This window comes from Phyllostomus discolor, chromosome 5, assembly GCF_004126475.2.
Source record: "Phyllostomus discolor isolate MPI-MPIP mPhyDis1 chromosome 5, mPhyDis1.pri.v3, whole genome shotgun sequence".
Taxonomy (NCBI): domain Eukaryota; kingdom Metazoa; phylum Chordata; class Mammalia; order Chiroptera; family Phyllostomidae; genus Phyllostomus; species Phyllostomus discolor.
This window is the reverse complement of record NC_040907.2, coordinates 148,169,565-148,197,111: the sequence shown is the minus strand read 5'-3', so window position 1 is coordinate 148,197,111 and position 27,547 is coordinate 148,169,565. Positions and strand designations below refer to the sequence as shown.

The following is a 27,547-nucleotide window of genomic DNA, read 5'->3' as shown; positions in this document are numbered from 1 at the left end:
GTATGTTGGAGCCAAAATGGAAGACTGTGAAATCAGACATGTGGGGGTGTTTACACAACGGAAATTGCCAAATGCTACAAATCAGAGGGTTTTTTTTAAAGCATACCACTGTAACTAAGGCACAGATGGTTGCATAACTTGCCCAAGATCTCAGAGTTAGTAAAAAGCAGACCTGAGATTTGAACCTTGAGCCTGTTGACTGAGAGTCTGTGCCTTTAACCATTACGCTATTCCAGTTCTCCAGGGTGTTTCATGACTGTGAGGCATGAGAAGGCTTTGAAGGAAGGAAATATAGTTCTCTGAAACCACATGCCCGGAAAAGCATGACCTAGATGTGGAAGAGGGTCAGGGTAGGCCTCCTGGTTGTTCTCTAAAGATGGTCATTAGGTTTCTGGGTTGTTGTTGTTGTTGTTTTTTAAGATTTTATTTATTTATTTTTAGAGAGAGGGTAAGGGAGGAAGACGGACAGAAACACCCACGGGTGGTTGCCCCTCACACGCCCCCTACTGGGGACCTGGCCCACAACCCAGGCATGTGCCCTGACTGGGAATCCAGCTGGTAACCTTTTGGTTTGCAGGCCGGCACTCAATCCACTGAGCCACACCAGCCAGGGCCAGTCATTAGGTATTGACTTAGGCATTTCTGGGACAATGAAATTATTACTTTGCAGAGTCACTTCCTAAATTCATTATTACCAGTACTTGACAGTAGATACTAGGTAAGTGTCTGTTGAAGGGATGCTCTATTATTTTCCACTCTCCTTTTTTAGGTCCCCACTGGTCTGGGCACTTCATTAATACAACAGGCTGACATCGATTTGTCCCAATAACTTACACAGAGGACAGGACCGAGGAGAGGAAGGGAAGGGCGTTCACCTGCTGAATGACATCCTGCGCCGTGCTGACGCGGGGCGCTTTGATGACGGTTCGAGGTTGCTCTGGGGAAACGTCGTGCACTTGGACAAAGAAACTCTCCTCCTCCGAGGTCAAGATCACCTCTTTGTCATCTTGAACAATGCTTTTCTCTTCTAAGTTCTATGTTAAAGAAGAAGAAAAGAATGGTAGATGGTGAGATGATGTAGAATAAGGAAAGAAAAATCTAACAAAAACTTGAGATGAATCTTGGTAATGTGGAAATAACCTCTTAGCTTTAATGTTTATATACTATTTAATATTTCATAAATTATTCTAAAAGGACATACATGTCTTAGAAAAAGAAGTATTGTGTTTCTGCTGATGTGGACAGATTGATAAGGTCTGGCCCAGAATAAGCTAGTGGATCTGCTCCCATTAGCTGTGAATTTTGAGTCCAAATCAACTGTAGACAAATTTGTAAAAAAAAACAATGCATTATTTTGGCAATTGCCAAAACAAGAGAAAGCCCACCCATTCCCACATAGACCCTGAGCACTGAAGAAATGCCAGACGTGTAAAATGTGAAATGTGAATCTGGCGTTGAGCCAGGCCAAGTGAACAAAACCCACAGTGAAAGGCGGAAACAATCCCAATGGGACTGCCGGAGGTCAGTCCCATTGAAATGAATATTGACGCTTTGCAAAGTATATGATTGTCTAACAACTATGCTGTGAGCCTGAAAAATATTACTGAATATAAACTATAATTAAAAAATAGAATAAAAATAAAATATTAAGATATGATCTCAAAAATGAAATGAATATCAACAAAGTATTCAATAATTATGAGACTTAGTCATCAGGTTGATTGGCACTTGAAGAACTGTCTTCCAGTGAATTTTACATATACAATTATGTATATTACCCATGCAGTTATATATACCTATAGACATATGCACCTTACTAAAAATTTCAAGCAGTACAGAAATGTATCTATAAAAGGTAAACTTTTCCCATTCTCACTCTTTTTCCTTCTCTCTCCCACCTCATTCTCCATAAAACAAAACAAAAAAAGACTGTTGTTAACTATAAGTTATATATCCTTGTAAGCATGTACTATGGGTATACAAATATATTTTTGTGCATGTGAATAAATACAATGAAATCCTCGAATTATGTGAATTTAGCTAATGTGATTGTTAAATGGTCCCTGTTCTTTGTTAGCCCCATTCTCAGATGAGGGTGGTTTACAGTTATCTTCTGCAGGGGGAGGCAGGAAGGGGAGGGAGAGGCAAGGCAAGTAAACAGGAGGCGACCCATCTCAGGCCCTGAGGATTTGGCAGGGAGGTCGTCCGGTTCCCAGCATCCCCTCGCCTCATCTCCTCCGGTCAGGCCACTGAAGTGGTGCTAACTAGCCAGAACCCAAGAATCACTGTCACCATCCTGGAAGTTAAAATCAGCCACAGGACCCAAGTGGTCCTCATTAATACTTATTAAAATCAAATGGGTAACTGCCACCAGGTGGCGCCAAACTGTAGCCAGGACCGGAGAGGACCACCCACAAGACAGACTCACCCCTATCATTTCATTGATCTTGCAGTCCTGGTCCCTACAGTTTACATTACTGAAGCCTTTAGACCCCATTCATTCTATTATGGGCTTGGGCAACAGTTATGGTTGTTACTGAAATTAGATTGTATTCTACTACATACATTGTTCTACAATTTGTTTTTTCTCTCTATTTCAAAGACCGTGGTCATCATTTCTTGTCACTTCCTAGAGATTTTGCTGCATTATTTCATGTAATTGATCACAATATACTTCATCAATCAGAGAGTGGGGTTAAGTGGTAATTCACATGACATAATTTATAATTTCAGGGCCCTGAAAACCAGGAAGCAAGTAAGCAAGCAGGCAAAAAAGCAAAAAGGCTCTAACTGCCATATAAAATATCCTGACAACCATGCACATTTGTTTTTACAAGAGCTCCTTGGAGCCTCACTCAGAGCTTATTTATTTTTCAGGGGTTTTCAGCTGCATTAGAAGCCACAAGCCATGACCATAACAACAGGTCTCACTGTGTGACCCTTTACAGTTTACTAAGCGTTTTTCTGCATACTGTCTACATGTTGATCATGTGTCTCATGATGATCTTTTTGAGTCAAACAGGGTAGCAGTTTCTGTCATAGATTTTACACATCAGGGCACAGAGGGGTGCAGAAGGCAGGTGAGCCACCCAGAGCCACCTAACACGTGGCAGAGCCAGGTTTGTCTGGTTTCAAGTCCAGCAGGAGTCAGAGGAGGGCATATTGACCACGGGAAGATGTGCTACCTGACAGCTCGACAGCTCGAGAGACAAGAAAATCATGAAAGGAGAGACCAGAGGTCATAGGGAGCAGTCTGGGGACTTTGAATATGTGGGCAAACTGCTTACGCATCTTACTAGTTCCAAAGAGCAAAATACATGAAAATACTTATAGCTGTAATCGAGCAACTATGCCAGTGTCTGCTTGTATTCAATAATTGCTGAATTCATTCATTAATCGGGAAATATGTATTGTGTGTCATGCACCAGGTAAATCTAGATACATTAAATATGATTTGTTAATTTTTGAAATACGTGTCCGTCATTTCAAAAATCGCATGCCAACAAGAAAATATAGAAGAGAGCTTGTTGTATTCTCATCAGAAAATGTTTTTTAGATTTTTAATTTATCCCCTTTTTCTTCAAAATGCTTCTGTCCCACCAGCCCTTATTAAACATTTAATCGTGAAGTCTCTGCTGCCTGTTGTCACATACACTTGAAGTCGTGTATGGGCAGCCCTAACGTCCCAGCCTTCCCACCACGTGATGAAGGCCCACCTGCGCTCGCCACCTCCCACAGTGCTGGGCGCCGGGACCCACGAGGACTGGCTGCTCCAGCCCAGGGGGCACGGGATGGTGGAAATACACAGACCTGGAAGCTGTAAGACTCGAGTTCTTTCTGTTATTCACCAGTCATAATTTAACCTCCTGAACCTCAGTTTCCTTATGATACCATGAGGTCATTCGAAATAGTGGGTGTTTGAGAGATTTGAATGCTATAAATCATTATGCGAATATATGATTTAAAGAATTCACTGAACTTGTCAACTGTAGGATACCTTTTTACATATGGCAAAGACAATTAGAAATAGGAATAAAACTGAGAAATTAAAGATGGCTTTAAAAGACCAGCTAAGCTCTCTGTTTTCTCATAAAGCTATTATTATTAGAACTGCTTTTTTTTCTCTGGCTTAGCAATTTGTATGCCTGATACAAACTGTATCAGGGAGAGGAAGCTGGGGAGACAATTACATTTCTTTGCTTAAATGAAGTGCCCTTTTATGGTCTAAGGACCAAGAGTTCTAAGGGGAGGTGGTGGCTCTGGTTCCCAGAGGAGAGGCTGCAGGCCATGTTCACAGTTACGTACGGAGGGAAAGACTGACGCAGGAAGCTGGCAGTGGGCTCCCTTTCTTCTCCTCGGTGCCCCAGCAGGCATGGGCTAGCAGTGGGCGCTGCAGCAGTCGACCTGCAGCACATGCCCCACGAGCGGATCGTGAGCCCAGCACAGGGACTGGCACCTATCAGGTGCTCCGTACATGTTTATCTAACTGCACCATTGAATGGACTCCACTGCTTCATTGCTGGCATATCATGTGGCATGATCGTCTCTGCGTGGGGCAATGACGTTATTTTAAATTCACTGTCATTTAAACACACTGGCAGCAAGTTAGTGGGCTCCTATTGGTTTATTCATGGAAAAAAAGGGCTCTACCAACAAACCCCAACAGAAGCCAACCAATTTGGGGTTGACATTGTACTGTTTCCTTCGTGGGAATTATCACGAGAGTGTCAGTGGACATAATGTATTTAGTACAAATTCTGACCAAAGCTGAGGGGTTATTCTTACTTTGTGGGAAGTTATGGAATATTTTTAAATGATACTGTTGCTTTACTTATAAGCACTGAACCTTTTAGTAGCTAAAACTTCAAGAGGCACTCAGAGAAATGCAACCAATCCCAAAATACACGATTCCCAAAAGGCCTACAGGCCTTGCATCACACAGTTCTGTGACCCTCACTGTGTCTTCTCACACACAGAGATGCGGAACCGAGCCAACAGCTGATGATGTGTACATGGGACCCTCTCCGCTCTTGCTCACTTTTTTTTTCTTTACTGCATTTTTCCATCACCATTTAGTCCCTTAACACTCACTCCTCCCAGCAATCACCACACTGATGTTCTTGTCCGTGTGTCCCTCCACCCCCTAGCCTCCTCCCCACGCAGCTGTCATCTGCTCACTTTGTTTTATAAGGGATAATTTTTAGGCTGAATTTCTGTAACTTAGAGATAACATTCTGAGTATATCCAGAAGAATAAAATCATTTCTCCATATTTACTTAAGAAGAATAATATGTAGCAAGCTGGAATGACGAGAAATTCTGATTTTGCGGGAGGTGGCCAGTGGCGAAGTGGTTAATCACATACTGAGCCCTGACTGTGGAGGTGGTGCCCAGACACACTTACTTCCTGCTGGGTTTTCAAGACAATCCTGCCAACGTATCCCTCTTCTGGAAACCAGCTGTTTAAGATCTGCACGATCTCTTCTTCTGGACCAATGGCTCTCTGGAACGGTTGTTTTCTGCATTCATTCTTTTCTTTAGATATAAAATATTTTTCTTCCATCAAAAAATAGTCTGTGGCAATAGGTTTGGTGTCTTGTTCAGAGGTTAGAATCTAAAGATGAAGCAAAGGCAAACTTAGCACACCTCTGAGGAGTGGGCAAAAACTGTAATTCAAAACACGTCCACGTTTCCTATTATGCTAAGTGAGATAAGCCGGTCAGTGAAAGACAAATGCCGTATGTCTCAGTTGTACGTGGAATCTAATGAACAAAATAAACTAAGGAACACAACAGAAACGCAGGCGTAGATACAGGGAACAGACTGACAGCTGTCGGAGGGGAGGGGCCCGGGTGTGGGGACTGGATGAAAGACGGTGAAGAGACTGAGCAGGGAACACAGGTGCACGGCCCGTGGACTCGGACAGCGGTGTGGGGATTGCCTCAGGTGGGGCTGGGTGGAGGAGGGCACAGGGGGAAAAGCAGGGACAACCTTAATACCATAGAAATAAAATTAAGTCTATTTTCATGGTGTGCAGGTAGCTGTGACGTGCACTGTAAGTGGCACCTACTCTGGAGTGCGGCGCAATTCTTTTTGGAGGGCCTAAAAGAATTCTCTTAGGCCCTGAAAGAATTGTTTGTGTCCCTTCTGGGCAACAACACAATTTATTCATAATCCCCAGACATCGTAACTGTTTTTCTCACCGCTGGAATGAGGGCTCCTACTGAATTAAAAACTTTAGGTTTTTGAATCTATGAATTTAGCTCTTTGTAATCTTACAACACAGGACCAAGGGTAACAAAGCCAGTCCAGCTTTCACCAAGATAATCTCTCCATCATCTCTAGTCACATCTGATCTAAGTTCCCGGGAATTCTCCTTTCAATAGGCTCTTGACTGTGTGCCCGGAGGCCCGTTTTCTCTGCTGGCTGCTGACCCTGGCAGTCAAACAGGGCGGCTGAGACAGGCTGGAGGGCCAGACAGACCTGGGTCTGAAGTTTGCCTTTCACACTGGCTGTGAGGTGCTGGGCAAGATATTTGACCCTTTAGAGATTCAGTCCCCCCTCTATCAAGTGGGGACAGTAAGAGTAATGAGGGGAAGCAGAATGTGCCACCCCTAAATATGATGTTTGGGATATTGGTTATTTTAGGCTGGTTACTCTCAAGAAACAAAAGACTCAGAAAGAACTTTCAACCTTCCCCCTTACTGCCTAAAAAAATTTAGATGCTCCAGGAAGGGGGATAATCATCACAGATAATTATAATTTAATACACACTAGTGCACGATGGGGGGACTCTAGCCATGCTCATTTGTTCAGAGTCCCCTCTGTGTCCCATTGTTACACATGGCCCGGCAAACATGCATTTACCAAACATTCCTTTTCCATCTCCATGAGAACTGTCTTCCTGGCGTTTCAGGCATGCATATATATATATAATATCTATCTATCTCATGTATATATATGTGTGTGTATATATATGATATATATACATCTTAACTCCCTCCTCTGTCCTCTGATCTCACATTCTTATAGAACTCCCATGTGTATATACATAATAAAATTGGTTACCAGTGTTTTTTCCTGTTAATCTGTCTTTTGCTAATTTGATTATTAGTTCAGCCAGAAGAACTTAGAAGGTGGGAGGAAAATTATTTTTCTGCCTCCATAGTAACAGCCTCTTAATTTTATGATCTGTTTTATGACTCAGGCACTGGTTATCAAACATAACACGGGCATGGTACGAGGACCCAGCAGTCGAGAGCCATCACACAGTCACTCTCCGTGACGAGAGGAGGCTGCCACCATCAGGCCCAGAGTAAGTCAACAGCCTTCTCCTCCACACCTGTCACCGCGGCGGCGGCGTCTCACTTGGAGGAAAAGAATGGACTGAGGACGGTGGGGGCAGAAGAGTCTCAGGAAGACTCTGCTCCCTTCGCCCCAGCCCTTGGCCTGCAATGGATGCCGGGCGCTGGGTTCCATGGGGGCAGGGCGATGACCGCTGCCGGAACTATTCAGGACACACGGCTTCCAAGGACCAGTCCGTCCAGACTGTCAGCTCCCTCCTCAGCCCTGCTTTGCTTCCTGTGGTTATGCAGAGGGGTGACGATCAAGTGGTGGGCTGCCTTTTATGGGTGGTCCATGGAAATACTTCCTTACTTTATGTCTTCACATTTTATAGTCTCCAAATACCCAACGGGGTTAAAAAATTTTTTTTAAATCCTCACCTGAGGACATTTTTTCATGGCTTTCAGAGAGGAATGGAGAGAGAGAGAGAGACAGACTGACAGATATTGATCAGCTGCCCCTTGCAAGCATACCAGCCGGGGATTGAACCTGCAACCCAGGCATGTGCCCTGATGGAGAATCGAACCCACAACCCCTCAGTCTACAAAAAGATGCTCCAACCAGCTGAGCCATACCAGCCTGGGCAATGGTGCTTTGTGATAGGAGACACTAAATTTCAGGGACTGATGGATTTAAAAAACAAAAATCTAAACCATCCTCCAACTTGGTAGTTGCTTCTGTTTTATAATGTGTGAAATCTGACATTTAAGCTGTCTTCTCTGACTCTAAGTCAATGATAAGATGTTGGGGCAAAGTTGGCCTGTCCACAGCACTTCCCCTCAGAGGGCAGAACTACTTACTAACATGCATTATGTGTGGTTGAGCAATGGATTTTTAATCCCCCACCCATTCTGTGACCCAGTTACAGTTCACCACATGCCCTAAGTTCAGAGAGAGCTCCACAGTCACTTCCCTTGGTCACTGCTCCTCTTGGCCTCCCCTCAAGTAGAAGAAGGAATTTTTAAATGGGTTAAAGATAAAACAGTCTGCAAGGACATTGGGTCACTGTACCAAGCAGGACTGGAGCGAGCCTCTGGTGCGAGGAGGAAAGGAATCACTCACGGGCCTGCCTTGCTCTTCTGAGTGGCCGCCTCCCTCTCTTGCTGCTCCTTGTTCTTGGCTCTCTCCCTCTTACAAGTCCTCCTGTGGGGCAGTGTTCTTGCCTGCAGAAGGCCACCGAGACCCCCGGGGGGACCCAGAGCATGAGGGGACTTGGGCCAGCTCTGCTACAGTGGTCAGGTAACAGGCTCCCACCCTCTTGTGTTGGGCCCTCCACGCCTCTCCACATCACTAGAGGGCTAGGACCTCAAGGATCGAGATCGAGTGCCAGGGGAAGAGGGGCCAGGGGGATGTTCAACACGCAAATGACAGCTAGGAGGGGCAGAAGATGTCTTCTTGGCCTGTAAGATCCATCCTGATGCTCTAAGTACTTGATCTGGTTCCTAGAATGACCGACTTTCTTCGGTTTGTGTGCAAATTCTGGAGGATTAGTAGGCTCTATATTATGAGGCCCACGTCTGGGCGCAGAGGGAAACAGCACGCACAGTTGGAGAGCTGCTCATCCTGGTCTCTGCCCTTCTTGACCCCACTGTTTTTTTATGGAGCTGAAGAGTTCTTAAAAATTCCTCTCTACAGGTTAAGGTAGTTTATTCAGTGGTACCGAGATCTCTCAGGTCAGCTGTAGGGTGGATCTCAATACTGAATATAACAAAAAATCAAAAGGCAAATCATCGACACGGTCACACACATGCAGGCTGAGTGCACTTACTTGTTGGAGAAGCTGCTTTGCCCTGGTGCCTCCATTTATGGAGAAAACAGTAAAGGGTTCTGGGCCTGGGACCCCATGCACCGTGACTCTGTGAGCCTGGAAACATTTTCTTTCTTCTGTAGTAAACATCTGTCAAGGAAGACCACATGGTTTCTCTTTCATTCCCATTCTCATGCAATTTCTAGGCTGTATCCCACACAGAAGTGCTGGTCCTCAGAAGGATGTACAGGGACAGGTAAATGCAAAAGCAGAGCATCCTTTACAACCTGACCCATCTTTCTGTGGTAGAAGCAGCTACCGTGCATCTTCTTTAACAGTCTAACGAGGATGTTCAGAGTATACCAACAAAATATTAATTTATTTTACACAACAGTACCTCTTTCCATAGTAACTATGGGACTGATATTACCTGAAATGTATCTTAGTCCTGACTTCTGAACTGACATTCAACAGTGTCTATTGAGTTCCATCTCTCCTGGGGGCCCTGGGCTACAATTTTGGATGGTAAGATGATAAACAAAATATTCTGGTAAGTAAAGCACTTCCCTGAGTTCTGGGAGTCATTCTAGCAAATTAGTGAGCCTGAAGAGGGACTTGCGACTGGCGTCTGAAGTGTGGGTGGTCTTGTGGGACCTGACGCGGACTCCAGGCAGAGAGTGTCAGAGCTGAACCGAGAGGGGGGACAGCCAGCGGGTGCCGAAGAGTTAAAGAAGTAACGTCAGAAAGGACACGACACGTTTGGTGTCACAAGTCTTGTGAGGAAAAACGGTTCTTTCATGGCACGTTAGACTCTTCAGCTCTGATAGGTATTGAGGGCAACAACCCAGAATCGGGCCCCTGCCCTGACTTTCAGAAAGCATCTGATTCTTGCTCTTAGGTGCCGGGCGGCCCCATCCCTGTTTCCCAGTCTTCTGCACAAGATGGAGGCAAATACCTTCCTCCACTTTGGCCAAAGTGCTGTTCTCAATCTTGGCCACACTTTGAAGGGCAAGGATGGAGAACACAGGGAAACGAGGCCTGGGACAGAGAGAGAAGGAACTGACAAGGCGAAGGAAAGAGCAGCAGAGGAGAAAGGCTGGCTACTTGCAGTGGCATGGCCAAGCCAGCGCTGCCGTGAGCCTATAAGGGGCCTTTCCAAGGGCTGTTAGGACTATGCTGGAGGACAGGATTGATACAACAGTGACCAGACTACTAATACGTAAACAGGTAAGTGATGGACATCCTATTAAATTAATTTTTAAAGGGCAGGCATAATGGAATGAGCCAGTTTACTACAGCAGTGTTGCCTGTCTATGTAAACAACCCTGGATGCCTGGAGTGAGCACGGGTCCTTTGGTTCTTGAACTTCAATGGGCAAAAGCCTTACCTGGGGATTTCCTGAAGCACTGATTCTGCAGTGATGGCACTTTTGTTTGCAGCGCCCCCCTCCCATTCCCCAGAGTGCAGACTCTGCACTCTCCTCAGTTGCCAGGGTGGGAGGTGAAAGTTACGTGTCAACAGCAGCACCTGGCTGCCTAGCCCAACCCTGCTCACCCGACATCTGTCCCTGGACCACTGAAGAAATAAAGGATTTTCCTGGTCTAACATAAAGCTTTTAGAAGCACTGAATGCTTCCTGGAGGGTTTGCTTAATTAGCTCCTTCCCTGCACGCTATTTTTGGCTCACATGAAGAGTATGGGCTTTGGCATTAGATGAACTTAGGTTTATAGTCGAATGGCCTCAGGGGTATTTAGCTCTTACCTCCTCGTCTGTAAAATGGAGACGATATTCATAGCTCTTTCATAAAGTTATTGAGAGGATTGGGTGAATTAATATATATGTAAAGTGCTTAGAAAAAGCCAAGTGTCAGCCTTTTTATTATTATTATTTCCATAGCTGCCCAGTTATCACTCTCCTGTATCACAAGTAAGCCTACCTCCAGCACAGCAATCCCCACAAATAGGCTGAGTGAAACAGAACTTAATTACCAAAGAGGCTGGCACAGTACTGCCAGAGGAATTTTCTTCCATCCTTCTGCTGTTTATGAATAAACTAGAGATTTCTAGGACTTCATTGTGGAGGTTTCGCAGCTGGAGATGTCGATATCCTGGAACAATGCAGAATTGGGAAAAGCCTGTTAGCAGAGCTCTGCCAAGATGATGCCCCAGGGAGGCTGAGAAATGGTAGGCAGAAATACGACCTTATGATGAGCAGGGGGTGGCAATGGGCATGCAGCCAAATAATACCTTGCCACCAGGAGAGTGCAGCCCCTGGAGACAGATTGGGGCCCCCTAGTGGTCATTCACTTGTCTAGCAACTGTTTCTAACTTAAATAGAAAGTCAAACTTAAACAAAATATAGTAGGAAATCCTGTTCATTTTTGTATCTACAGTCACTGTTTTATAAACATTTTGTCTTAGAACAGCTTTAGTGATAATAATTCCAACCATAGGGACTTGGTTAAATGTTATGGTGTGAATGTTTGTTTAAATATAAAATGGAATACTATGCAGCCAGTAAAAGTGATAATGTAGATGTATACTTATTAACACAAAAAGTTGCTCAATACCTACATTAATTAGTAAGTGAAAACTAGTAAACTGCAAAACATTAAAATGAGTAGGAAGCTTGTTTGTTAAAAATATATACTATATACCAATGTGAATATATATATGGACAGAGAGATAAAGCTTGCAAAAGATATATACCAACAGTGATTATTTGGGAGAGATTAAAAAAAGGATTTATAAAAGATTGTTTTTGCTCTCATACTTTCTCACATTTTTATAAAACTGTTATGGGCTGAACTGTGTCCTAGAATTCATACATTGAAACTCTAATATACCCAGTGACCTCAGAATGTGACTGTACCTGGACACAGGGCCTTTAAAGAGGTGGTGAAGTTGAAATGGGTGGTGGGGGGGCCCTATCCAAAAGGATGTGTCCTTGTAAGAAGAGGAGATCAGCACCCAGAGAGCGACACCATATGCTGATAAGCACACGGACTGAGGGACGACCACGTGAGGACACGGCGGGAAGGCGGCATCCACAAGCTAAGGAGGCAGACTTCAGAAAAAAAACCAAACCTGCTGACACCCTGACCTTAGACTTCTAGCCTGTAGAACTGCGAGAAAATAAAATTTCAGTTGCTGAAGCCACCCAGTCTGTGGTCCCAGTCTGTGACAGTCTGAGCTGACTAAGCAGTGACCGTGTGCTACCTGCACAATGGAGAGGAGAGACAGGAAGGACCAGAATGTATGGGACCGTCACAGGTCTGTGGGGCTCAGAGGCTGGCAGCCTGAGAGTGGCTGTGGGAGGACGCATGCACCAGAACGCAGGTACTGAAAGTAGACCAACAGGGCCAGCACTTCTGGGAGTCTGTTCCAGATGCAGAAGCTCCGGCCCCACCCCAGATTCCCCCGCATCAGAGCCTGCATTTTATTACTAGGAGCCCCAGGAACTCCCATGCATACCAGACTTTAACAGGATGTGCACAGACGGTCTGGACAGGTGCAACCGGAGGAAAGTCCCTGGAGGTCCACAGCTAAGCCAACCCACCAGTCAACAGCCTCGGCCGCTGCTCGGGATTCTGCATCCTCCCTGTTCTACCCCTAACACCCAGCCCTGGCTTGTGACACTGCACTTCCGCCAGGCACTGACTACAGCCTCGGCCCACTGAGCCACTACTGCATCCCACCCCCGCTCCTCTCGGTTTCCTCTCCTCACTTCAGTCTCTGCTTCAGAGGTGCCAGGGGTGCAGAGGGTGCTATTTGGGAAGGGACGTGGGGAGTGAGAGCCAACCACCACTGCTCCCGACATCAGCCACGGTGGGGGAGGCGTATTTCCTAAGGAGTGTTGTCACTACCTCGGATTCTAGGATAATGTTAAAAAAACACCTGTTTTGAGATGCACTTAAACAGTGTTCAGAATCGTATTATTTCTGCCTGCCTCTTATTTTAACTTTTTAGTATAAAAAATCCAAACTATAGGAAAGTAGTGAGAAGAGCTCTGGGACATCCGTCATGCAGCTGCAGTCATTATTAACCTCACGGCAATGCTATTCTACCTCGTTTTAGAGCCTTGAGCGGAATGATTCTCTGAGCAGTGACTGCAGAGCTGTTGTTTTCCACGACTGCAAAACGAAGGAACACAAGGTCTTCGAAGTAAACCCGGAAGAAGAACTGCTCGTTCCACATGGGGTTCAGAGTGTTTCGATGGATGGGCTTCGTGCGGAAGTGGCAGCTGTCCAGCGGCATGCCCAGGACGTCGACCTCGATGCACGGGCTTCCCGTGCTGTTACTTGGGCACACGTTCTGACCAGAGACCACCTGAGGGAGGACATGAGGATCAAGGCACCGAAGATTAAAAAGGAAACAAAGGCACCCTCTGCACCTCACTGCTCCCCTACACGAAGAACACTCTGGAATGACCAGGGGAAATGATGAATAAATCAGCTAAACAAAAAAGGGAAGTGATTGTAATCAGGCAATCGCATGGCTGGAGTCATGGGAAAAGCTTATTTTGTCACCTCATTGATCTGTAACCTTCCAACCATCAAAATGTTCAAGTATCTTCAAAAACTAAGCAATGAAGATGAAATTAAGTTTCTCAAAAAGCCAAAAGAAAAGGAGGGAGGCCTTTAATGAATTAAGCACAAATTTGCTATGAACATTCTGTTCAAGATGTTTCAGGTGTATATGTTGTAACTTCAAAGTCATTTTCTTGAATAGTTTAGTTTCCTTGACAGCAAGTCACAGGAAATGCTGTTAAAAATAAATCATAGCCTTCTGTTAGCAGATGGAACTCTACTCGAGTCTACCCAGGATGGTCAGCAGAAGAGGGGCCCCTGCCCTAGTCTTAGGGAAAGAGACAAGCAGTTGAGATGGAAGGAAGGTCCGTGAGTGAGTTCTCCCAGGGATCTGAGGTGTCGTGAACAGAGGCTGCTTGGCATTCCTCCTCTGGAGTTAAACAGAAAAGTTGTAAAGTCAGAGAGAAGAGATCACCCTGCCTCTCCCATCCAGCTATCAACCATCCAGAAGGCTTTTCCTCTGTCTGCTAAGAGGGAGTGAAAGAATGGGGAAATAAAGTGCAGTGATGAGCTACCAGGAGCTGTTGTTAAGGGCAGTCTGTAGAGTTCTGACATTTAGCTAAGTAGGCAATAAAAGGACTAAGGAAAGGCCCAGGAATGATAAACTTTAAACTGAGGAAAGATATTTGTAATTGATTTGTATACTTATGGCTGTTCGATCTGTAAGAGCCCGTCAGAGTTTAGGGATGACCTGTTCTAACAAGGAGCTCGACTTCCAGGGCAGGCGCTCAGGGATGACTCTGAGGGTTCTGGAGGACAGGGTGGCCTCCATCAGTGTGCAGGAGATGCAGGGAGCTTGTAACTCCGCTTGGCAAAGACGTGTCTGGTGGTGGCATTCCTAAACCATAGCCACAGCTTTTAAGAGGCAAAGAAATCCTTTTGGGCACTAAATCTGCATGAACCAAACTGCCACACGAGAACTTTGTAATACCTTGAACTCAAAACCAGTTCACATTCAGCAAGGCTGAAGCACCTTGCTACTTCCAACGGCAGGAGCCACACTTACAGTTAAAGAGTAGACGGCGGGCTCCATGTTGTCCAGGTCTCTTTCCAAGGGGGAAAACTTCTGGTACATGGGACAGTTCTTGTCCCACAGAACCGGGGGTTTCAAAACATAGCCACAGCCACCGTTGGCCTCAAACATGGCAGCGTTTAAATGCAAAGGGAGATCTGCAAAACAAAGCCAATACTGCCTGTTACTTTGTCACTTGTAAATGCGAACTTCAAAAGAACTTTGTACTGATTTTCCCTAAGCTTAAGCATGAAGAAGAGGTGGCCATCCATTTATCCCAAAGCCTGATGGAGTGGCTGTGTGCCTGCTTGTGTTGGGCCCCAGAGATACAACAGGTAACAAGACACAAAGTCCCTGCCTTCATGGAGCTCAGTTTATGGGATAAGCCCAGCGTTTTCACCCTAACCCAGGTTCTGCCACTTAACAAACTCCTTTGGCAAATAAAAATTTACAACACCCATCCAAAAAATATCTTTGACATACATCATTTTATACTGACTCTTACAAAGGAATAATAAAGGCGTTTTCTTGTCCCCATATGCCAAACCATGCAGATAACTGTATGGCCAATTCTTGCTTTTGCAAATATAAGATAAAATCTCAACAATCCAAGAAAGACTGGGAGAAGAGCCAGAGAAATATATTTTTCCATGAAGTCTCAATTTCAACCCATATATTACAATACTTCTACCTCTTTTTTAATTGTAGTTAAATACAAAAAAACATTATCATCACATGTGATTCACATCATGTCCACGATCCCCTCCGTCGTAAAGTCTGGGAACCCTCACAACAGCTTCCAGTCTTCCCTGGCCAGACTCCACTTGGCACGGTTCTGTGCTGAACGATGGGATTCCTGCACTGCTTTGGGCTCTTACACGCTCAAATGCTCATCTGATTGCGCAAGTCTGTATGGAGGTTGCCCAAATGAACAGCGAGTTTATGAGACACACCTGACAAGTATTCCCTCTGCTAGATTCCTTCCATGTGCAGACTGAATTCTGCTGCATGGACCGACATCAAGGGAAAGCGTGGTAAGCACCACGGAACAATATGCAATTGGCCTCCACGTGTCTCGTGAGTAAAATCTGCCTGTGTACGTGGGGTTGGCTGGGATTGTGTGCAGGAGTTCTTGGGGTAACATGGCTTAGACCTATGAAAGCTACTTGGGCTCGGTCTCCTTACCTATAAAACCAGTGCACTGGACCCCGTGTCTCAGGCCTCTTCCAGTCCTGAGGGGACTGATTCACTGAGGCTGACTGTCTTGCCTGCAGTAAGAAGAGAATTCTCTTCCCAGGCTACCCTGTGACAGAGGAACACAGACCTGGGCTAGGATGGCTGAGAGAGTGAAGCAAAGTAGCTCATGCAGAGTTGAGGAATGTGAACTGGACATACGTTACTGAAAACCGTAGCAGTTCGCACTTACTACACCCTTCTAAGGTACCCATTCTAAGCACTTTAAAGGTATCAGTGCTTCCCAATAACCCACGAGGTGTTCTCCTTTTTACAGATGAGGAAACTGAGGCACAAGACATGAAACAACCCAAAGCACACAGTTAGTAAGCAGTGGGTGCTGGGGTTCAAACCCCGACAGCCTAACCCGCAGTTCCCAATCTCAACAGCCGAGTCATACAATGTGCATCCCACAGGGGTGTCATAAATGAGATAATGTGAGTGCCTACCCAGCATTTGACACACAGAAGGTCTCAAGCAACAGTAGCTGTTAAGTTATGATTATGATGTCAACACCGGTTTGGGTTTGAAGGCTGACTTCACAGAGTCTGTGTCTATGCTGTGGCTTTTTGAAGCTTTAAAGCCCTTTTTGTTTACTCGAATTGCATTTAGAAATGCAATAGGTAAAACAGATCCAGGTGGAGCCGCTGAGTTTGAAATAAAGGTGGGACCTCAAATCTAGCCCTCCTACGGCGGCCTGGGGCTGGTCCCAGGAGTTCATTTGGGGCCGTAGGTTTAAAACCCCTGTTGTAACCAAGCGAAAGAGTGTGCATGAGTCCGTGTCACACGATTATCCCTCTTGGTCATGCATGTGATGGCAGATCAGGCAAAGCATTACTTTTATGATCTTCTATTAATTTTAAAATCCTGTGTTAGTTAGACACCATTCCCATGATAATTATGCCTATACTTGGGGGGGCTAGAAAAATCATCGCAAAGAGTTTGATAATCATTCAAGAAAGCATGTTAAATACTAATAGAAGCTTTTGTTCGATTGGGGCCACATGGCTATACACTTGTTGGTCCTGGGACATGCGGCAGAAACTGTTCTGCCCCGGGGGGGAAGAACGCTGAGGGACCGCTGCCAGCAACAAGCAGGGCCTGCATACCAGGCTCAAGTCAGTTTCCAAACGCAAGAGTCGGTTTTACTGAGTGTAGACCTGGGCTATTCCTGGTTCCAGACCACTGCAGCCCTTCTTGGAGTTCGTGGGGCCATTAGAAATCCTGGAGAGAGATGACCCTAAGTCCATGGACACACTTTTGGGGTATCAGGGTCCCCTGAAATTCAGGAAATGGTGACGCAGATGATCCATGGAACACTGCTGGAGGCTAGAGGGATACTGGAAAAGGTTCTGTGCTATCTGTTTGGGATGTTTTATGGAAAATCAAGCACTCCCTAACCTAGGAATTTTTTGGTAAAAATTAAAACACAATGATTCCAACGTTAACCTTTATCTGTCTATTTGAACTTGCAATCCACAGAAAAGTACCTAGAAGAGATCTGGATCAAACATCAAGAATCACAGGTCTGGACTGCAGTGGTGCTGATTGGGACAGTCTATTTCAGCTCAGTGTGCACGTGTTGAGCATCTGCTGTGTGCAAGGCATTTACCAGGCTCTCTCCCCTGTCTGCACAAATGAAGGCCATTTTTGCAGATGAACATGCTGAAACTGCATGTTGCTTGTGCTTTTTCCAGTATGGGGTGGTGTTTAATCATTGCTTGCTGCATTGGATCAAGAGCGGTCTTTGGGAGCACTCTCTCCTGGGTTGGAAGGTTAGGTAGAGAAACTTGAGGGCGAACCATCCACACAGCCATCTGCCTCCCTTGAGCAGGCAGCTCAAACGTGGACCCCCAGCTTGACTTGGGAAAGAGGCAAAGCCTTCAGGGGTGAGTGGAGGCCAAGCTGTAGCCTCACTGTGTGCTCCTGGACTGCAGGGGTGCCCAAGGAGGGGCAACTCCATTCAGCAGTGGCTCTCTTTGCCACCGTTGGAGCCAGTGTGTCTGCATCAGCCTCGGCATGTCAGGAGACAGGGCACATCCAAAACCAAATGCATTTCCATTTCCTTGAGAAAACCATTTTCCTAGTCATTTCAGTTTACTTAAAATATTTCAGTATCATAATAACCAAGGGCGCCAGTGGACACAGGGCTACAGACAGGGTCAGAGATGTGAGCCCACAAGCCACTTGGGACAGATTAAAAAGAAATTTTTACAACTTTGAAAATATTTCATTATTATTTCCATTTGTGTGAGTCCAAATCATACTGTTTTCATAACTTATCAAAAACACTTAATCATCGTTAACATTTGTGGAATGCTCTCTATGTGCCAGGCGCTATGCTGAGAATGGTATTTCACCTGCATTATGTTATTTAACTTCAATCAAAAGAAGCAAATATAACAAGGGCAAAAAAAAAAAATCTGCAGGGTCAGCCACAAATGAGCACTGCTGGCACTAGTGCTGGGTAGCTAGCTGGTCCCAGAGCTAAAGGTGGGTTTGACCTTGGCTGGAGACAGGGCTATGCTGTGGCGGGTGGGCCAGTACCATTAGTTAGGATCTGGGACAGCCCACGTGAGAGGATGAGAAGGCTGCGTGGCTGTTCAAAGGAAAGACTGGCTTCTGAATGAGCCTGAGGAAACAGCCCTCATCTACTTTTGCTTTATCTTCTACAGCTGCCCTCCTGCCTCCATACCCAAGCGGAAAAAAAAAATACTTTATCCTCTAAACTCCCTGAGTCCTTGAATGCATTACTACTAATCATTCTGTGACCTTGAGCAAGTCAATCATTCTGCACCTTGGTTGGCTCATCCAAGGGATGGGGATCATCACAGTACCACCACTCAGGGATGTTGCAAAGACTGAACGAGGTAATGGGGGTCAAGGAAAATTCAGCACAGGGCCCGGCGCACAGCGAGTGTGCAATAAAATGGTAGCTTTTATTCTGGACTTTTAGACCTCATCAGTTGTTCCAATTATGAGAGTTTTATCGACAGCGGAGAAACACAAACCCCACTTTCTCAGTTCATGTCATTCACACACTTGTTTTCTCTGTGTTGGCTGCTCTTAGAGCAATGGCCAGTAGCCTCCATTTCAATCTCAAAGGGATGAGAAGAAGCTAAAATGGTTTTAACTTGCGATTTGTTTGGAGTGACAACTACTTTCTGAAGGCAAAGAATACCTTAGCAAGATAGCTTACTAAGGGGCGTTAGGAACTCTGCCCCAAAAGATCCTGAGAAGCGAACTAGACGAAGACCTAGTGTCCTGTTTAAAGACACACAAAAGCAGCCTTATGTTTAAAAGGTTCCTTAAAAAGAGGGCAAGAACAGGATATTATTATCAGGGACCCTTTGAAGGTCCTCCTCTATCACTCAACTCTGAAACATCAAGGGTACAATTCAGCATCAAATTCACCTGTAGTTTTACTCTTACATACGGTATGTCCCCATCTGGAATCTTGCCCCTTTAAAAAAATGTTTGTTGAACCAGGTTTACTGAAGTATAAGATGCAAAGGAGAGAGGTGAGAGGCCCCCTTGGGGGTGCAGCAGGCCCATTACCATCTGTCTGGTAGTTGAGTGCCACGAGCTGTATCCCATGCAGCCAGAACATGAGGGGGTTGGGGTTGGATGAGTCGATGCGCGTGGCGGCTGGGTAGGTCCTGAGCAGCTGACAGGTGGTGTGCTGGATCAGTTTCTGAGAATACCTGCGACACAGACGTTTGGCGGCATTTTCATTCAGCGATGAGATATGGTAACATTTGGGAGTTCTAATGATAGCGCTGAGGGACGTGGATGGGCTGAGAGGGGAAGAAGACTCCTCCCAGGCCTGTCGTATTCCTTCATAGGAACCTAAACCCCCCAAAAGATTAGCCTTAGATTAGTGCAGAAAACTTTAAATGTTTTAGAAAGATAAACCTGAACAACCTCCCAGTAAACAATTATAACCACGTTAACTAGACCTTATTAGTGTTAGTGTTTCACTGTTAAGTGTACACTATAATAGTGTTATACTATAATAGTGTTCCTTGTGAGTTAGTCCACCACCTTGAAACAAAATGATAGCTAATGGGTTTAACAATGAGTGTAGAAACACCAGTTTAAATGAAAAGCTTGAAAGTTCTTTGCCTCAGTACCTCATCTGTCCTGTGGACATATTTGTACAATACACAACAATATAGGTACAAGGGTGTTCACTCTAGCATTTTTTATAGCAAAAAAAAAAGCAACCCCCCACAACTGTCAAAACCCAGGAAGCAACCCAAATGCTCTACCAGTGAGGAAGTGGTTAAATGCATGACAGTATGCACATAATGGAATGCCACAGAGGCATTAAGTAGAATGAGGTAGACACATGCACAGAAAACTATTTGAAAAGTTACAGCAATATAAAAGTTATACAAGTGTGTTCAGTTATATCCCATTTGGATCATCTTAAAAAGGATCTTATTTTTCTTGAACAAAACACAATAAACTTAACAGTGGTTACCTCTGGGGAGTAGAACTGAGCCATTGAGAATGGAGAGGAATTTTAATAATACCCTATATTGTTTGCATTTTTTAACTATGAGAATTTATTACTTTTATAATAAAAAGTAATTAGTAATAAAATGGATATATCTTCTGTAGTTATAATGGTGAAGAGAGCCGTTCCAATAACCACTAGAATGTTCCAAGGTGGTTCCAATATTTTCCTTTTGCGGCAAACACTGTTAGAACATCTTCAGTGAAACACTATTTTTTAGCAAGTTAAAAATGTAAATTTAAAAAATATTTATACCACACTTAGGTAATGTAAACATTCACGAAAATAACAAAAAGAATTAAAAAGTTCAAGGGACGTGTTTAGACAGTGAAATGTTGGACGTATCCAGCATGCAAAATCAAGCAAAGACATTGTAAGAAGGTGACTTTACTTTTTCCAGATGTTTTGTTAAATGATGCTGTCTCCCCAGGGCTCATTCTGCCCGGATTGTTGCCAAAAATGGACTTCCTGCTTTTCCTTTCTTTTCCTCTGCTAGAGCCAGATGCATTTAGAGTTGACAGGCCTGTTCCCATAAAATGAAAATAAATAAGCCAAAAACTACAGGCGAGGGAACTCAACATTTTCCATCCTTGTTAATGTTTATTTTGAAGTCCTACTACTCCCTTGTAACCCAGCACAGAAGACCTACTAGCATTTTTAGCACTCTTAATAATAGTATTGCAGGAAATTAGAGCAAAGTTGTTTTTTTAATCTCTGTGGGCACATATGACAAGAACTGCATGATTATTACAGAACAACCACGAAATCACACATACCCCCACTTGATGGTGTACCAGGAAGATTTTGAAGAGTTGCATACAAAGAAAGTACTCCAGTCCACATTTAATTATAAGGACCTAATTACTTAATTTGGAGAGATGAAAGAATGGTAAAGAGCCAGATTTTAGAGTTATATTTTCTAGGTTGAATTCCTGACAGTGTGTGAGCCTTGATTTAACATCTACCTTCTCTCTTCCTCAGTTTCCTTATCCACAAAATGGGTGTAATGATAGGAACTCACAGGGTTAGTCTGAGAATTAAATGGGAATATATATATATATATATAAAATATATATATATATATTTAAGGCTTTCGGAGGGCTCTGTCTCTACTGACTGCCTTTTTTTTTAAAAGATTTTATTTATTTATTTTTAGAGAGGGAAGGGAGGGAGAGAGAGAGAGAGAAATATCAACGTGCGGTTGCTGGGGGTCATGGCCTGCAACCCAGACATGTATCCTGACTGGGAATCAAACCTGTGACACTTTGGTTCGCAGCCTGGGATCAATCCACTGAGCTACACCAGCCAGGGGGAAATATATTTTAAAACAAGATTTTATTTATGTATTTTTTTTAGAGAGAAGGGAAGGGAGGGAGAAAGAGAGGAGAGAAACATCGATCTGTTGCCACTCCTACAACACGCTATCCACAGAACAAATCCAGAACCCAGGCACGTGCCCTAACCAGGAATCCAACATGTGACCTTTCACTTTGCAGGATGATGCCCAACCAAATGAGCCATACCCGTCAGGGCAATGGGAAATACATTTTATGATAGTGATGTTTGTGCTACTCTTTCTCACTCTCTGGATCCTTTCTGCTCAGCACAGTGTGCCTGGTGCACAGCAACAATTTAACAGATATTTGCTGAGCGAGGAAGTGAATGCACACCATGCAGGCCTGAACCCAGTGCAGGAAGTGTGAGTGAAAGGCACCAGTGAAGCCAGAGTTGCATCCAAACTGTTTGACTGTCTACAATTGTACCAGAGTAATCGAGAGAGTAATTCCTTCGGCTGGAGCAGTGTTCAGGAGGTCCTCTTTGAGATGAAAATGCACTTTCCAAAAACATCATCAGAGAAGACAGGATAAAGTAGTATGTAATGAAAGCATAAACTGTGGAGTTTAAATCCAGTTCCTGGTGGGGTGACCTCCTCAAAGTTATTTAATCCCTCTGCCCAACTTCTTCCTCATCTGTAAAAGGGCTTTGGTGAAGACTAAGTGAGATAATGTATATATACGTATTTAGCAGAGTGTCTTGTTCAGAGAAAGTGCTCAGTTCATAGCAGCTGTGGGGCTTCTTCCTTTTTTTTTTTCTCTGAAGTATCCATTAGTGCAAAGATTCACAAACTTGCACTAATGAGTTCTCATGCTTTATCTTAAAATTGTGTGTGAATTTTGCCCTCTACATAATGATGTAACAGTAGATTTTCTCCCAAATAAAACTGATGAGGGGCCAGACTGAGGCACCGTGTTCATTGTGGGGTTTTTGCACATATCCTGGCACATGCCAAAATTCCCCAGGGATGTGGGGCCTTCTGTGAAGGGCCTGATTGTTCTCTCAGGGTGGGATAAAGAAGAAAGAATAAGGGCTGGGCCATCAAGAAAGGGGAGAATCTGAAGAAGCTGGAGAAGTAACAGAAGGAGCAGCAAAGAGCCTTCATTTGCCCTGTTGGCCCCTTTACCAGTAGAAACAGCAACAACCACCATTTCCGGAAAGCCAACTATTTGTAGATAGTGTGTTAGTCACGTAATGTACTTTACTGTTAATTTTTAGAACAACCCTGCAAGTTAGGACTATTATGTCTCTTTTATGGATAAGGAATCCGAGTACAGGAAAGTTAACTTAGTCAAGGTCATTGAGGAGTTGAGTCCTACTACTGAAGTGGGGCTGTGATCTTGGGAAAGTTCCTGTGCTTCCGGGGAGGTCCTACCACATAATCTTCATGCCGCCTCACTGCTCTGAAGATTTTTTTGCATATGGCTCCTTGGAAGGGACTTGGCATAGTGAAGAGTGAGATGCATTGAAATGGATAAAGGAGAAAAATTAAGACCAATGGTGTAGCAAAATGAACATCTTGTGGTATTTTTCCCAGGAGCATCAAATCAAATTGTAATCACAACAAATATGCAGAAGGTGTTATAATAATGATTCTGGCAATACAGTTTAGTTATTTCGAGAAAGGAAATATATTTGGGGAAAGAAACAAGTACAAACCACACTTACTAAAAAAAATTAAAACATAGTATATCTATAAAGAATATGTGCCATATGAACATTTTAAAAGAAGAGCTCACTAGGAGTTTTAAAAATAAGCCGAATAACCTCATGCTTAGCCTGTGCCTCAAATCAGAAGCTGCACCCAATGACCTTTGAACTCTCTATAGTTCTCTGTCCACACAGAAACTTTATCTTCCACTCTGACGTCAAATGACTTTGGGAGTAAGTGCTTTTTATTTACTTGGTGCTTGAGAAGAAAAGACAAAGCCCAGAATGGTTTGGGTCTAGTGTCAGCTGAGTTTATAAAGAAAAGAGATGCGGTGAGTGGGACTTTTGGTTGAGTGGCTTCCTCACTTGTTCCTGTGATTAAGGACACACAAGCCACGAGGTTCTTGTGACAGGAAAAGGACTTTTCCTCATCATAAGAACAATTTCACCAGCTATAAATATGGTCATGTCGTAGTTATGTGAGAGGAAGTCATGATCCATGAAACTAAACTTAAATGGCAAAGTTCCTGCATTTCTTTGAAATCTTTGCTTGCTATTTATCCATTCATATCCTCTTCAATAGCATTTGCTAGCAGATGAGCAGCAGCAGCTGCCAAAAATTCCGAACACTTGCCCTGGCCTGGTGGCTCAGTTGGTTGGAGCATCGTCCCGTACACCAAAAAGGCTGCGGGTTTGATCTTCGGTCAGGGCACACACCTAGGATGTGGGTTCGATTCCTGGTTGGGGTGCATACAGGAGGCAACCGACTGATGTTTCTCTCTCACATTGGTGTTTCTTTCTCTCTCCCTTCCACTCTAACATCAATAAACATATCCTTGGGTGAGGATTAAAAAAACACACACATAAAATTTCTTCTGGTGTGTAAAAACACTATTACCTAGTTTTAAAATAGTCCAATGCCTTTGCCCCACTTTCAGGGCAGAGTGTGAGAACTGGTGCTGCAGGCAAACCTCTGGAAGCCAGGATCTTCTTTCAGATCATATTGAAAACAATGAGGGTGGGTATTTTGACTCCCTCCACAGGCCAAGTTTATATACCCTGCTTACCAACATTTATACAATCCTCCAATTCCAGAGGCTTTTCTGTCTTCAGAGACCTTGCGCAAGGGAATCCTTTTTGTTGGTATAAGGAGATGAAGTTTTCTGACCTTCATATATTTATGGACTTTCATGTTGTGCCCTCCACTTCCTGCTGCCCCCTTCCTGAGCACACAGCTGGGGGAGCTCGCTGACAACACACCCTAACGAGAGGTGAGCTAGTGCAATGGAGATAGATTGGCTTTACAGTTGTGGTTCTGTCATTTATTAACTGAAATGAAGCTTTTTTGGGGAAGCAGTTTACCAGCACTGTACTTCTAGAAATGGCCAATTGGGAAAACCTTTTCTCCCACTGAAACCCCGCCCTTGGTCCTTGTGGTTTGGGTGTAGTCTTGCCGCCCAGCTCAGGGAAGGGGCGTGTGACTGGTCCCTAGATTGTCAGAACACTGCCTGCCCTTGGCCACAGGGATTGGCTCAGGGATGGAAGAAGGACCTAATGAGAAACAATCAAACTGCTGCTGAAAGTTCTGGAAGAGATTCTTACACTCAAGCTGAATCTGGAAACATGTAGTGTGAACCCGTAGCAGCTGCCTGACAACCACAAAGGGAACAGGGCCAACAGAGTGGAGACAGTGACAAATGGTTCGAGAGATAGCCCTGGATCATGCTGTGCCTGAAACTGGGTATCCCTTCATTTTTCTTCCTTTAAATTTTTTTTTTTACTTTGTTTACCTATCTTTTTTTTTCTGAGAGAGGGGAACAGAGGGATAATGATAGAGAGAGAAACATAGATTGGCCACCCCTCGTACAAGCTCCAACTGGGGACCTAACCGGCAACCCAGGCATGTGCCCTGACTGGGAATCAAACTGGTGACCTTTTGTTTTGCAGCATGACGCCCAACCAACTGAACCATACTGGTTAGGGCTGCCTTCACATTTCAATTCATGAGCCAATAAACTTCCTCTTTGCTTAAGTCAATTTCTGCCACTTTTAAACAAAAGAGTCTTAACGGATACACTCAGAAATCTAGGGCCAATTACTTTCTCTCTCTCAGACTTGTTTTATTTAAAAATGAGGGAGAAATCCACCACCTCATGGAATTATTAGGAAGGCAGTAAGATGATGTATGTAAAATACTGACACAAATCCTGGTACTTAAATGCTTAATAAAATTTAGCTGCTAGATGTTATGAATATTATTATTATCATTATCAAGTATTATGGAAAGACATAATATGATCTGGAAAACAAACATTTTATGGTATTTTACTCATGAGCAGCACAGCAAATAACAATAATAACAAATATTTATGAGGTGCTTTAACAATGAATTCTGCAACACTCTGCTATTTTGAGAGTATTCACAATGTGCAATTAAATAAATAGTATATTTTTATCTTTTGATACCTTTAATGTTTTAGATGATTTTTCTTCTTCTTACCTGGAAATTTTACTGCTTGGCAATAGATGACAAGGTCAGAAAGCTCGGGTGCAATCTGTCTGCTTTCCTTTTTATTCTGAGGAAGATAAAATTCTTCTCCCAATTCCATGTCATATACCTGTCAAAGGAAAAATAATGCTAGTTGACACGGAAGGCATATGCCACCCATGAGCACTTTATCTGTTCCTTTCTCATGTCACCAGTGTGTTTCACCTTACTCTATATTTACCCTTGTGTCCTAACACCTTTCCTAGAGTAAGAACTTTCTTTTTTTGTAAATATTTAATTTATTTATTTTTAGACAGAGGGGAAAGGAGGGAGAGAGGGAGAGAAACGTCAGTGTGTGGTTGCCTCTCACCCCCTCACCCACACTGGGGACCTGGCCCGTAACCCAGGCATGTGCCCTGACTGGGAATCAAACTGGTGACTCTTTGGTTCACAGGCCAGTGCTCAATCCACTGAGCCACACCAGCCAGGGCAGAGTAAGAACTTTCTGAGAGCAAGAAGTAAGTGTAATTCTTGGGATATGGTCCAGTGTTGTAAATGTGGAACAGTCGATGCATATTTGTTGAATGAATAGATAATTGAGCATGCTTCTTGTAGTTCATATTTTTGACATATTATATTATTTTGTTCTCCAACAATGTCAGGGCCAGTGTTCTATAGATTTGCTCACAGCCTACATACTGGGAGGCCCTTGAGGATAGGCTCTGGGTATCTCATTTATCCTTCCATCTCAGTGTTATTCCTCTAATAACACTTCACGATCTAGCCCTGTTAATCTTGGTAATCCCAAACATCTTTAAAGCTCCTAGCAATTCCTTGAAGGTACCAGACTGTCCTCTGGGCCTCCATGGCCTGTTTTTATCTGCTACAAGCACTGTTTACAGGTTGGTCTCCATCACCAAACCACCTCCTGTGCCACCTCAGTGTTGGCCACACAGTACACCTTCACAAGGTATTGGTTGGATGAGTCAAAGACTAACCTTCTACAAATGGCAGGTGGGTGCCCCATAGCATCACCATGTGGGCTTTGGCATCTAAGGGAAAGCAAGGGGAGAGGTGAAGGGAAGGGATAGGGAGGGAGGGAAATCCCACCTGAAACCAACACATGCAATTTCCCAGAAACCATTCACCCACCTTTCCTTTGTTGCAAGCAGAGTTATCTGCTTTCTTTATCCTCTTGGGAATTTCTTCACTATACTCAAACTGAAGCTTGTCGTTACATGATTTATTTTCAGGTCTGTCTTCTAGAATGTTGTCTGAAAATGAGTTGGCAGGTTTCAGCAGACAAGCAAATGCTTCACTTAAGGGCTACGTCTACGTCATTGCAAGCATATCCAGATACTCGTGCTCGCCTGTAAGGCCGAGGCTGGCTACATGTTACCAAAATGGTGGCTTGAAGCATCATTTTTCACTTTGTTAAATAATGTGTCGTACAGCCATAATCTAAATGAGAAGGCTTATTTTCATGTAGGTGAAGTATGCAAAGATTATGGAGGATAACCTGTGTCAAGAAGCTCCCTGGCACACCAGTTTGGGAAGGATTTAGTGGTTGAAGCACTTCCAGATGGTGCATACAAGATTTACTCACTCTCACTTTAAAATGAAGCTACT

At 44.1% G+C, this 27,547-nt stretch overlaps 1 protein-coding gene across 1 annotated transcript in view; it reads right to left on the bottom strand.

Moving 5' to 3' along the window:
* The window catches only part of LOC114496437 (1-phosphatidylinositol 4,5-bisphosphate phosphodiesterase epsilon-1), a 223,979-nt gene that overhangs the window by 6,525 nt on the left and 189,907 nt on the right, over positions 1-27,547 (bottom strand). The window contains exons 22-31 of the mRNA XM_036027518.1: positions 27,071-27,192; positions 25,931-26,048; positions 20,837-20,968; positions 19,482-19,772; positions 14,685-14,848; positions 13,157-13,418; positions 11,079-11,197; positions 9,112-9,240; positions 5,404-5,613; positions 876-1,034 (exon numbers count right to left, since the gene is read on the bottom strand). Coding sequence (XP_035883411.1) covers positions 876-1,034; positions 5,404-5,613; positions 9,112-9,240; positions 11,079-11,197; positions 13,157-13,418; positions 14,685-14,848; positions 19,482-19,772; positions 20,837-20,968; positions 25,931-26,048; positions 27,071-27,192 — 1,706 coding nt within the window. The remainder of the gene's footprint in view (positions 1-875; positions 1,035-5,403; positions 5,614-9,111; positions 9,241-11,078; positions 11,198-13,156; positions 13,419-14,684; positions 14,849-19,481; positions 19,773-20,836; positions 20,969-25,930; positions 26,049-27,070; positions 27,193-27,547) is intronic.